The sequence below is a fragment of the Staurois parvus genome, unplaced genomic scaffold (genome assembly GCF_062004578.1).
Source record: "Staurois parvus isolate SC_StPar_1 unplaced genomic scaffold, SC_StPar_1.0 ptg000220l, whole genome shotgun sequence".
Classification (NCBI taxonomy): Eukaryota; Metazoa; Chordata; class Amphibia; order Anura; family Ranidae; genus Staurois; species Staurois parvus.
Genome location: NW_028318016.1, coordinates 1,273,062 through 1,287,099, shown reverse-complemented (window position 1 = coordinate 1,287,099; position 14,038 = coordinate 1,273,062). Strand labels below are relative to the sequence as shown.

At 41.0% G+C, this 14,038-nt stretch overlaps 1 protein-coding gene across 1 annotated transcript in view; it reads right to left on the bottom strand.

The window, feature by feature from the left end:
- LOC149460851 (uncharacterized) overlaps nucleotides 1-14,038 on the bottom strand; it is a 122,317-nt gene that overhangs the window by 54,951 nt on the left and 53,328 nt on the right. The window contains exons 6-7 of the mRNA XM_089679192.1: nucleotides 5,681-5,802; nucleotides 1,921-2,036 (exon numbers count right to left, since the gene is read on the bottom strand). Coding sequence (XP_089535318.1) covers nucleotides 1,921-2,036; nucleotides 5,681-5,802 — 238 coding nt within the window. The remainder of the gene's footprint in view (nucleotides 1-1,920; nucleotides 2,037-5,680; nucleotides 5,803-14,038) is intronic.

The following is a 14,038-nucleotide window of genomic DNA, read 5'->3' as shown; positions in this document are numbered from 1 at the left end:
TTATCTCATGTTCCTACACAGAAGAGACACATGTACTTTGAACTGGGCAACTGCTCTTAGAGGCTTCAAATGTATTTTCCTCTAAACCTCAACTCCTGATACGAAGATTGGCTATGTCAATATCAACAGAAGGTAAAAAAAACTGCCCCATATGGGGAACTTCTAGATAATCTATTACTTTGAGACAGCACAATACTTGTCCAAGTAAAATCTATACCAGACACTGTATACTGGTGAACTAGAGGGATTTTGACAGATATATGTTAATAATTAGCTATGCACCTATGACCAACTTCAGGAGTATTTTGTTCTTCCAAGGGGTTTCTTCTACTGTTATTTACAATTGCGACATACCCAATTTCAAACCTTAAATCTTTGAATCTCCCAATGCTCTTTTAAATCGGAATGATTAAATCGCAAGAATCTAAGAGGTTGATATCTGTCTTGTACTCTCAGTTACTTTATATCAAATTGGGCAAAACTCCTTTGGTGAATAACACTGACAGCTGAGGAGTGGGATGATATTTGGCAATCTTATATGTCGATATCTCCAGTAGTCAATAATAAACTTATTAAGTTATACATTATTTATCATACATATCTAACACTGACCAATTTACATAAAATGGGTCGGCTACCACATATACAGCACAATACCTTTTTCCTGCTTTCGGGCAATTTGCCTGTTTGGTGTTTTGGATGAAGAGTTGTGGTCCCACTATACACAGATTTTGTTTAGAAAAAAATAAATTTTTGGCTCGTAAGGCAATAATGTAAAGTGGATGCAAACAACTTCTCCCACTCTACCTCAATGGATCCTTGTGGTTAATCAAATAATTCCATATGAAAGAGTCATATATACTTGATACATTTAACAAAGTATTGGACTTTTGGAGGAATTCAGGCTTAACTCCTATTTCTTGGCAAATGTAAAGCAGACCTTAGTGCACAGGTGTCAAACTGGCGCCCCTCCAGCTGTTGCCAAACTACAAGTCCCATGAGGCATTGCAAGATTGACAGTTACAAGCAAGACTCCCTAAGGTAGAGGCATGATGGGACTTGTAGTTTCACAACAGCTGGAGGGCCGCCAGTTTGACACCCCTGCCTTAGTGGGTAAAAGACAACAACCAAAACAGCAGTTGTGTTATTTTGTTAATTTTTCTGTTTTACTACTCTCTTAGATTGTAAGCTCTAACAAGCAGGGCACTCTGTTTCCTCTTGTACCAAATTGTATTGTAACTGTAATGTCTACCTTCATTTTGTAAAGCGCTGCGCAAACTGTTGGCACTATATAAATCCTATATAATAATAATACACAGATGACATCTATGTACATATTGAGACCTTTTTTCTACATGTGGAATTGCCTCTGTGTTGTTACCTTGTTTTCAATATAGAGAGTTTTGGAAAAAAAACTGTAAAATCTTAAGTAACCGCCAACTCAAGATTATCATTCATATTATAGGATTAAACCCCTTTTCTAGCTCTCTTCTTTTAGATTTTAGTGTTTGGCTTTATAGACCAATACAGGGCAATGTTACACTGACATTCTACATAAATTATTAGTTAATTGCCATCCCTTACACAAAATGTGTCTGTAGCATCCAGAGATTGTGAATGTTTCCTCTCCTTAAGTTAAAGCCACATTAGAATGACTCACATGAACTTGTGACTCGTAATGAACACAGCTCATATATTATCAAGTTCACCAATAAACTGCAAATAAATTAAAGTGATGCTAAAACTCATATTAACCTTTTCGGGGGAATATACAAATAGCTATCCATACACGTATACATATATATACTTCTAGAATACTTTCTACCATCCATATATCATGTCTGTAACTTTCATCATGCATAGGCCAATATAGAGATACAAAGCGGTTTCCTTTCAAACCAAAAAAATAAATTTACTTACTTCTGCAGTCAAAAATGTCACAGAGGACTTGGTAGATTTATGTGATTCAGTGCTTGCCCAACAAGATGTTTCATTACATTTCTGTTCTTGTAGTGGTCTTATTTTGGAACAAGTAGCTGATGCAAAAGAAGGATTTGTGAAGTTGTGTTGAAAAGTCAGCAAGTAAGACTAGGACACTGCAAATATCTCTAGGTTGCAAATGTGCTGAAACAAGCTTCTCTACTCGTCATCTGTACAGAACATGTCCAAAGATTTCTCACAGAAAATAAGTGGGGAAATATTCTAACAGCTCCTCTGCAGAGTCCCAGGAGCAAAAAAGGTACTACTACACAAAAAGGTCAACTAGCTTAAACCTTACTAACTTGGCAGAGTGACACTACTTTTAACAGAATCAGAAATTTACACTTATGGGAAAATTTGACAGATATTGACATTCAAATGCCATAACAATGGAAGAAAATGTACAATCATAATACAGAAGCCAGAAACAGTCATCATATGAGAATTTGTAAAAAGTAGTTGATATCCAAGTGGACTTCCTATATGAACTAATCAAGCTGCAACTGACCAGTATACACAGAGAATATAACTCTACTTCCTTCATTTTAAAACAGCTGACTTTGAAGACTTCCTTCATGTAGTGCCATTTTTGTATCCTTTTAACCACTCCAGCACAAAATTAAATTATAATAACAGCAGAAAATTGGAAGAGAACATCTAATTTAATATGTTGTACAACCTTTTCTTTACAAATTTTCAGATCACAACATCTCAAACAAAATGATATAACATTTGTCATTTAAAGAATAAGTTTACCTTTGAGAGCATGTTACATGTTCCACCCGTTTTTAGGGTGGAACATGTAATATGTTCACGATACTGCAGCAGCCGCCACCCTCTCTCTATGACAGAAGTACGAGAAGTTCCCTTTTACTAGTTTTCACTTTTCAAAAACAACATGGCTGTGAATGAATAGACTACAGGTCCAGACAGCTTTAGTGGCTTTCGGCTTGTACTCCGCAATGAGGACACAGCGCTGTGTTAGTTCACTGATTCTTTCTGTCAGAAGTATTGGCATCCCGTACGAAAGGGAAGTATGAGCAAGCACATACATTGACAATCTGCAGGAGACTTGCATGGCATCAGAGATCTGCTTATCGCTTTCGAGTGGGGGTCGGCAACTTGTCGACCGTGGGCAGGTGACAGGTACACCGTGAACAGGTCCCTCTCCCCCACTTCCCCAGCCTCCTTCGCTGCTGTCATTCTCAGTGCACAGCGGAGAACAGAAGACCGCATGGCTTAGGACACAGGGCGGGAGGAGGAGCTGGCCAAATTAACTTTTTATATTAACAAGCTGGTAATTGGTTGCTAGGACCAATCTAGCAACCAATTACCTGCGGATTAAAATGAAAAGTTAATTTGGCCAGCTCCTCCTCCCGCCCTCTGTCCTGAGCCCCGCTGTCCTCCGCTCTCTGCTGTGCACTGAGGATGACAGCAGCAGTGGAGGAGGATGGAATAAGGGGGGGAGAGGACATTGCTGGGGGGCAGAGAACATTGCTGGGGGGGGGGGGGAGAGGACATTGCTGGGGACAGAGGTCACTGCTATGGGGGAAAGGGGGGGCAGAATACATTGCTGGGGGGGAAGGAGAAGGGGGCCAGAGGTCACTTCTCTGGGGTAAAGGGGGGGCTGAGGACATTGCTGGGGGGGAGTCATTGCTATGGGGGAAAGGGGGGCAGAGGACAATGCTGGGGGGGGAGAAGGGGGCCAGAGGTGGTCACTGCTATGGGGGAAAGGGGGGACAGAAGACATTGCTAACGGGGGGAGGGAAGGGGGCCAGAAGATATTGCTGGAGAAGGGGTGGTGTGCAGAGGACACTGCTATGGGCAGGGCCACTCCCATAGCAGTGTCCTCTACCGCCCTTCACATTCCCCCCTCCCCCCCACAGTAGTGTCCTCTGCCCCCTTTTCCCCCATAGCAGTGACTCCTGGCCACCTTCTTCCCACTCTCCAAGCAATGTCCTCTGCCCCCCTTTCCTCCATCGCAGTGACCTCTGGCCCCCTTTGACCCCCCCCCAGCAATGTCCTCTGCCAAACTTTCCCCCATAGCAGTGACCTCTAGCCTCCCTTACCCCCTCCACCAGCTGGGTCCCCCCTCCCATCCATGGACAGGTATTTTAAAAATCTGAACTCCCCACCAGTGGCTGGGGATTGGGATTTTTCTGCCCCCACCCTGGTGTCCTAAGGCAGCTGCCTAAGCAGCCTTATGCTGGAGCCTAGCATACAGCTGCTTAGGCAGCCGCCTTAGGGCACCAGGGTAGCTGGGGGGCAGAAAAATCCCAATTGTCAACCACTTGCTGAGAGTTCAGATTTTTAAAATACCTGCATTCCAATGGTCCCCTTTATTGTCCTTCTGGAGCAGCTGAAAGCTAGCATCTCTTCCTTGCCCTCCCACCAGCGTACAGCTGCTGCAGGAGGAAAATCCAGGGGATAGGTTCTAGTAAACTCCTCCCCTGCTGCCCCTCCTGTCCTTGTTCCTCCTTTTTTCTGCTGCCTGGCCCTTCCTCCAAGTGCTCCCGTTTCAACAGAGCTCCTAAAGAAATTGTGAAAAATATAAAAAAATTAAAATGTAAAAATAAAAACTACTGACACCCTCCACGGCCCTACTGATACCAACCTCCGCCCTACTGACACTGTCCACTGCTCTACTTACTGACGCCAACCTCTGCCCTACTGACACCGTCCACTACCCTGCTGACACCATCCATTGTTCTACTGACACCATCCACTGCTCTGACTGACAACAACCTCTGCCCTACTGACACCGTCCACTGCCCTACTGACTGACACCATTTACTGCCCTACTGACACCGCCCACTGCCCTACTGGCTGACACTGTCCATTTTTAAGGTAGTCTAAGTTTGTATTTTTACAGTGCCGTTTGTTTTATTATACTTTCTACATTTTCCTTGCTATTTAGTTAGGTCTTGATAGTTTTTTTTTTATGGTGCTGAATCCCGGTGATCTTTGATCTCTTTCATGTTGTCCAGGTAGATCTACACATCTCAAAGGTTGCCTGCCCCTGCTTTAGAGGCTCGTAACACAAAAAAATATTAAATGCACATTTTTTTTTAACCTGCAAAAAAATGAGCATTTATTATTTTTTGTGGAAAGGTGAACTTATCCTTTAAAACGAGTACAAATCTCCTTTAAAAATGCTTCACACATCTACAAAAAGAACACATAAGCAACATAATAAATGAACAAGCTCTGCACTATTTGCCTTTATTTCACTGAAAATGCAATGTTACTGTCAACTACTCTTCCTTTCCTGAACTACAGCAAGGCAATCAAGACATAGTGGTGTTGATTTATTAAAGACAAATAGTCTGTGCCTTACAAGTGCAGTTACTCTAGATCTGAGGGGACGCTGAGCTGATTTCTATCATCCAATTATGTGCAAGCAAAAATGCTGTTCTTGTTTTCCCTGCATGTGATTGGGTATTCTTTGCAAAGTGAAGCTTTACCTCATTTACTAAGCTCTGGAGCAACTGGACTTGCAATGCATGGTATATTTTGCCTTTAGTAAATCAACCCCATAGTCTAAACCTAGTTTTTACGGCAGAAGGTCACTGAATCTGTACCATTTACAAACAGATTTATAGAATGAATTTGGTAATAAATGAAAGTGAAATTTAGGAAATAAAAATTAAGAAAAGAAGCAAATACTTAAAGGTCTAAACACTTTCTGAGGCAAAGATACCTTGGTTGACAGGAGTGCTGTGTCTAGTTGTAGCCTTGAAGGATTTGGGGGGAGTGAAGTGCTTTGTAGGGCTTTTAAGGTCCAACAAAATGGTTGATAGCCCCTCTACATCAATAATTGATCTGTAGAACACACAGCAATGTTATTTAAGCCACCATTATCTGTTTAAATATGTATATTACTAAACAGGTGATTCAGTGTCTAATGGTAATGTTAGGATATACAGTTCGGTCCATATATATTTGAACACAGGCAAAATTTTAGTTTTTCAGGTATTTACCAAACATATTCAAGCTAAAGTTGTATAATGGAAATGGGCTGAAAGTGCACACTCTCAGGTTTAATTTGAGGGTATGTACATCCAAATTGGAGGAAGGGTTTAAGAATTACAGCTCTTAAGAGTAGCCACCCCCTTTTTCAAGGGACCAAAAGTAATTGAACAATTGAATATAATCATAAATGAAATGTTAATTTTTAATATTTTGTTGAGAATGCTTTACTGGCAATAACTGCCTGAAGTCTGGAACCCATGGACATTAATGGCTCTAACTGCAGCGGTCTTCAGTTGTTCTTTGTTTGTGGGTCTTTCTGCCTTTAGTTTTGCCTTCAGCAAGTGAAATGCATGCTCAATTGGGTTGAGATCAGATGATTGACTCGGCCACTGCAGAATATTCTGCTTTCTTTCCTCCAAAAGCTCCTGGGTTGCTTTTGCAGTGTGTTTTGGATCATTATCCATCTGTACTGTGAAGCGCCATCCAATCAACTTTGTTGCATTTGGCTGAATTTGGGCTGACAGTATAACTCTAAACACTGCAGAATTATTTCGGCTGCTTTTGTCTTCTGTCACATCATCAATAAACACCAATGTATAAATTCAGCATGCAGCGCTAAAGAAAAACAGTATTAAAATCCATATGGGAAAAAACAAAATATTCTAGGTAACAGGAGTGCAATCAAATGAACACCAGGGGGAGCCAACACTTGCAGATGTCATCAATGGTCTCCTTAAAAGGAAGGGGAAGAGGTCCACTGTGAAAATGCTTTAAAGCTGTGTGCGTCAGGGATAAATGATGTGTCATTTATGCCTCCAGAATGCCTGTAGGAGTGAGACTCTGATGCACACAGCTTTAAAGCATTTTCACAGTGGACCTCTTCCCCTTCCTTTTAAGGAGACCTTTGATGACATCTGGAGGTGTTGGCTCCCCCTGGTGTTCATTTGCTTGCACTCCCTGTTACCTGGAAACCCTGATGGTGCGCTATAGATCCTGCTGATGCCCACCAGATGACCCGGTGTTCCAGATGCTTAGATGCGGATGACCAGGAGTTGGTTTAATCACTCAAATGCGCTTTATTATGCGCTCTCTGGTTAGTGCAATCTACCCTTGTTCACCATACCACCAATATCACGGATGTCAACTGAATATTGATGATTGACTGTCACTTCACTATATGCACTTGTATAAATCCCAGTGTGCCGTTTATTACTATACTTGCTAAGAACTTTATTACGGTTTTTAGGTTATTTCACCCACCCTAGAGACTACGATACATTTGTGATACATTATCAATATCGCACTGAGATATTTAGTTTTTTTCCCATATGGATTTTAATACTGTTTTCTTTAGTGCTGCATGCTGAATTTATATGTTTCCCAGAAGGTTTAGGGGTTTTGCCTTTCATGCTAGCTGCTCTTTGCATTTATATCCAGCACTCGTTTTATATTTAAATCAATAAACATCAATGACCCAGTGCCACTGGAAGCCATGCATGCCCATGCCATCACACTGCCTCCGCCATGTTTTACAGATGACGTTGTGTGCTTCGGATCATGAGCTGTTCCAAGCCTTCTCCACACACTTTTTTCTTCCCATCATTTCTGGTACAGATTAATCTTAGTGTAGCGATACCCCCGAAGGGGCTGCTTAAGTTTGTTCACTCCGCCACTCTGCCTCTCAACCCCAAGAACTGTCTCAGCCCCAACTGACACACCTGGCAATAGTGTAAGTGCAAGGACCATTGAAAAGAACACACTTTATAATAAAACACAGAGATCAGCTTTACTGTAAGACCTCTATGGGAAGTAATAAACATTAACAACAGGTATACATTAGGTGAATCAAGAGAACAGCAAATACTGTGACCGAAAGCAATATAACTCACTTTTACACTCAGGCTGCTTTCAGGGGATTCCAACCGTGAATAACCCCAAGAGCAGAGGAAACACTTAAATGGCAACCTCAAAGTGGATTTAACTCCTCTACATAAATTCGGCTTTATGATGTCCAAGCAGGAGGAGAGCAGAAGAGTGACTCTCTGTTGTGTCAAACTTCTCCCTTCTAGCCCGACACCACAAGCCCAGTAGGCAAACACTGTACCCAACTGATGCTTAATAGCTACTTTCCAAGTAAAAATATTCCCTCACACACCATGCAATATAGAGGCCTGAATACGCATGCGCGCGCCCGTATGGCACCAGTAACTTCAGTCTCTTGGTAACAGGATGAATCTTGGGATCTTCAGCTAGCCACTTACGTTGGTGCACTTAAACTCCTATGGTAAAGTTGTAATCCCGTGGCAGTATTTGTATAGCAAAGCAAATACTGTGTCTGCTTAGCAGGGCCATTTACACAACCCAGTGCCTGGTGAGTGTGGGCAAGTGTAATATCTCTGTATGTGTGCAGCGTTCCTGTCATCTGCCAGTGGGCAAAATCCCTCTCACCGGATCCTGTGACTAAGACCCAAACGATCGTCCTGGATATGACAGGCTCCTCTGGTCACCTCACGATGAGCATGTCTGTATTGTAGGTCCACATCTCTCAGTTTGGATGTTCCCCCGACTGATGCAGATAACTCAGCATGCTGTGAACTGACCCCAAGCACTCCTCTGCTAGGTCCAGACTGTTACCTTACCACATGCAGCCTGCCTCCCCTTAGAAAAAAAGCAAGATGGATCCCTTCACTCTGCTCTCACTAAGCATGATGGCTTTTGAAGTTTTATTTCTTTATCAGCCTATCAAGCTGTTTCTGATCAAGACTGCATACTCCACAATGCTTTGCAGCTGCACCTCCTGCTTGAGAAAGTCCCTATCATTGGCTCCTTTAATGGCTCTTCTGATTGGCTCTCTGTCTATTACAGTCTGAGAGGAGAAGGGGGGCTGAAATCTCTCACTGCCTTGTCTATGTTCAGTGCAAGTGTCAGGTTTCAAAGGAGATGCCAGTCAGCAGATTACAGCAGTCACAGATAGGATTAATTTCCCCTGCTACATTAGTTTCATCCGTCTAAAGAATGCTTTTTCAGAACTGGTCTGGCTTTTTTAGATGTTTTTTGGCAGTATAATCTGGCTTTTCTATTCTTCAGGCTTCTGAATATTTTGCACCTTGTGGTGAACCCTCTGTATTTGCTTCTCTTGATTGTAGACTTTGACAATGATACGCCCACCTCCTGGGGAGTGTCCTTCACTTGTCTGGATGTTGTGAATGGGTTTTTCTTTACCATAGAGAGGATCCAGCGATCATCCGCCACTGTTGTCTTCCGTGGATGTCCATGCCTTTTTATGTTGCTGAGATCACCAGTGTGTTCTTCTTTCCTCAGAATGTACCAAACTGTTGATTTGGCCACTCCTAATGTTGCTGCTATCTCTCTAATGGATTTGTTTTGTTTTTGAAACTTTACAATGTCCTGTTTCACTTGCATGGACAGCTCCTTTGAACGCATGATGTAGGTTCACAGCAATAGATTCCAAATGCAAATACCACACTTAGAATCAACTCCAGGCCTTTTGCCTGCTTAATTGATAAAGAAATAATGAAGGAGTAGCCCACAGCAGGCCATGAAACAGCTTTTGATTCAATTGTCCAATTACTTTTGGTCCCTTGAAAAAGGGGGCATGGCTACTCTTAAGAGCTGTAATTCCTAAACCCTTCCTCCAATTTGGATGTATATACCCTCAAATTAAACCTGAGAGTGTACACTTTCAGCCCATATCCATTATATAACTATAGCTTGAATATGTTTTGGTAACTACCTGAAAAAAACTAAAATTGTGCCTGTGTCCAAATACATATGGACCTAACTGTACATGTGCTAACCTTACTTTCTGTGAATGTTTAATGAAAGTTCTTTATTAAAGTAACTGATAACATTTCTGAAAAATGAGCAAATAATTATTTTCTAACAAGTTTGAAAACCCAGGTCCATGTTGTACACATCGACCAAATGGCAGTACCCACAAACGAAGAACACTGACACAGCAACAATGAAAAAAGATTTTTGGAATGAAAATGTGCTGTTAAACAAATTATATTGTAACAATTTGGTTGTTGAATGGGACAATCAAAATAGTTTTTTTAAGGCCTCTTGCATAGGGCACTGATGTTTGAGCACCTGCTTTATGGGACGTAATTTCAGGCATTTGTTCCTTGTGTATCTATGCGCGTATTTGTGAACATATGTGCGTTCGCGTATTTGTTCACACAATATAATCTTTATTCATTAATATTTATGCTCATATGCATGTATTTGTGTGCGTTCGCATGTATTTGCGTGTAAATGCTCAAACGCAGTGTAAATTACTGACCAAAAATGCAGACTTTCCTATTTTTTCTTTTTACTGAAGAATAAACAGCGCTTCTTTATGTGCCTGTGTGCAAAGGCACATTGTAAAGAATGGGCTACATTTTTCCTCAGTAAAAAAAATGCTGTACTGTGGTTTTTCAAGCTGCAGTGTGCCAGAGGCCTAATAGTGTGCAGTCACTTTGGGCTAAACAGATGGAATTAATTAAATTATGAAACTAGACAGAGTAGTTCAAAAGGATATTTTGGGTTACTCACATTTTTGCTTTATTATATTTAGTAATATAATAAAAAATGCATGTCTATTTTTAATGCATTGACTAAGGTAAATATGAAAACATGCATATGAATATTGTATATTTACTACATGCTGTATATAGCATACTCTCTGCTCATCAAAGGCTCCCTCTTACAGCAACTGTGATGGAAATAAAAGATTCAAAGGAAGAACACATTCATGTGATGGCTGCGATGTCAGATCCTGGCCACCTTCACCATCTTGTAACAAATAACTGGTCAAACTCCCACCGCTCTGTCATTAATACATGACATTGACACTCTCAACCTTGCCCCGCACAAAAGTTTTCCAACTCGCAGGACCCCAATCTAGATGCCAGCAGACTGACAGTGATCATCATTGCGGTTAATTAACTATGCAATTAATATTTTGCTTCCGGCCTGTCAACCATTCACAATAACAATTATGACTTTTAATTAATGCCTGTAATACACACTGTCACCACAGACAGGAATATCTAAAGATTTATTATACGGTAGCATTCTTCAAAGGGACAGAGTCTTTAAGTTCTGGCTTAGTGCATTAGAGACAACATTACAATTTTGAATAAACAGGGAAAAATGGTGTAAAGAAAACATTTACAGAAATAAAGGTATTATAAAGGAAAAAGAAACAATTATGCAACAAAAAAAAACAAAGGGTTTAAGAATGAAAATATTTAACAGAGTCCTGGTTCTGAGTCCAATCAATGAGCAAGATGGATCATGGGCTCTCAAAAATCCTGCTGACGCTCCTTGTTTAATGGTATGGGAGAGCTCTAGACTACTGATTTAGTCTCTCTTTTCTGGTCCAGCATGAAATTACCATTTCAATTAACACAAATATGATGAGTATCAGATGTCTACTTCACATAGAAGATGTAATGTGTCCCATCAACCTTTGGTACCTTCTAATTTGCGTTTGAGCTTAAAATGCTGCTAATTAATTGATCTAGGACATAAAATGTCCTTATTCTGACTGTACTATTGCCAGCTCAAGAGTTATTAAATAAACTGAAGTTTTGATCTTGCAAGCCAGGCATGCGTATCCACTAACTATTTCAACTAAACTATTTACAACAAACAGTCTGATACTATTAGCTGGGATGGATATCTGCATAATGTTCTAATATGTAAGCCTGAAACATGAACATTTTATGGTGGCTATTAGATTGGGATGTGTATTGTCCTGTTAATGGGGTTTACAATGCTGTCCTGTTAATGGGGTTTACAATGGGCTAAATCAAAAATGTATCTGTTTGCCCTGCTTTGTTTGATGTTGGTTACTTAGGTTAGGAGATTGTGCTGTGTTCTATCAATGGACTGATAAGGATGTTTTGGAATGCAGCTAAACATTTGTTGACAGTAAGGGAAGCCCTCCTGGGATTATGGAAAGGGGGTCACTGCTGTTAAGTGTCTTCTATTCTCTAAAATGGCATGGCTTATTTATGAACATGGCTGCCCTGCATCCTCTTATCGAGTTTTTGGGGTGCACAGTTTGCATTATCATCACAACCAACTCCTCTCATGATAGACACAGGAAATCAGTAACAAACAGGCTATGAAAAAGTATGTTGATTGACAGTGTTGGTCTTTCCTATTAGTATAAAAAATACACCCTGTATTGTACATTTGCTAAATGCTTAATACATATAATTAAAAGGAATTAAAACACCAGAATATATTTTTGTAAGCCTTGAAAAAAGTTAGCCCAAACCAATGAACCAATACAGTTTCCATGTAAAATAGTGCAATGCGCATGCAATAAAACAAAAATAGATATATTATTTCCAGGTAGGCTTTGAAACTTGCTAACCAACATACATTATATACAGTGGATATAAAAAGTCTAGCCCCCCCCCCCCCCCCCCCCCGTTAACATTAAAGGTGGAAAAAATTCTGAAATTATTTATCTTTGCCTAATTTTTTTTACATCACAGAAACCTGACATTTGAACAGGGGTGTGTAGACTTTTTATATCCACTGTAGATATTTTCAACTATAATGTGTGCAATAAGCCATTTCAAGCCCAATTCCAGTCTCAAGCTTTGTAATGTAATGGATAGAAGAGCAAGGGTTGAGACTTTTATCAGGTTTCACTTGATGCGTGTGTTCCTGCTGATAAGATTTTTGTCAGGTTTTAAATGCTGTCCCCAAACACAAGGCAATCTGGAATACTGCATTTGCTAGCTGTTTGGTTAGAGGCGATCATGAGCTTTTCTCCTGCAGTCTGCAATTTGGTGTGAAGGGCAGGAAGGATCCATACATTTCTGAGCAATAATACAAGTAATTGCCACCAGAGGGTGCTTTTTGAAAGTTTGACCATGAGAGACAGTAAGATCATATTGAACTGCTATATTTAAACAGTAATACAGGCGACATGTATGTACATGCACTAGGAAAAGAGAATAAGACATTAGGTGATAAAGAGAAGCACTGGGAATGAAAGAATGATGATCAGTGCCGATCCTTCCCTGACAGTTGCCGGTTCTCGGCAGTACTTTCTTTATGCTGTGAAAGCATGAGGAAAGTGCAACAATACCCGGCAACTGTATTTGCCTGGTGATCCGCTGTGTCATTGGACACAGCTGATCTCGTGGTAGAAGGCCGCCTTGATTGGCCGGTTACCGTATCACGTGATCAGCTGTGTCCATAGGACACAGCGATCACCGGTGCCGCTGGGGGCGCAAAGTGGGGCGTGTTCTGGAATGACTTCCATGGACGTCATCCCAGAACTAGACAACAGTAGCTGTCCTTCAGCTATAGCGTTGGTTGGGAACTGGTTAAAAATATACATGGTTATGCTCACTATACTAAAAGATTAATGTAGTTGTAAACCTTTGAAATGAACAAAGCATATCCTCATTGAACTTGCCTCAATCTATATCACCTAGTGTGCGTCCTGGCTGCTCTCTCTTTTGTCTGCAATCTGCATGCATCACTTCTTCTCTGACAACAGCCATTCCAAGGTGACGTCCTTCCTCCCAACCCCCTTCTACCCTTGAGCACACAGCAGGAGATTGACAACCACAGATGTCTCAAATGTGCATGTTTCCCTATGAGACTGTGTAGAGGGGGGTGTTCATTCTCTCCACTCAGGTGCCAGATTACACTCTGCTCTGTGCTGTGCAGTGTGTGATGTCATATGCCTACACCCTGCCTCCAAGAAGCTGAGAAATACCATCAGATCTGTGTACTTTGAAAGGCTCTGGAAAGGGGAGAGGGCTGCAAACAGGTACAACTTATGTGGAACGCTTTGCTTCTTCACTGTGTACCACCTGAGACTAGTCAGTTCAGTGGGCTTATGTAAGGGTTTCTTACCAATTTACGACACCCAGTTCTTTCTTTGCTTGAAAGTGGAAACCTTTGTTTACTTTGGCATAGTATATTTATATCCTTAACAATTAAATACTACCTAAAAATCTGTTCCAAATGTTTTAAACATTTCAAAGGAAGAAGGGTTAGCAATGGGCAAGGTCAGTATGAATGAGTAAAGTCAGTTGCTACT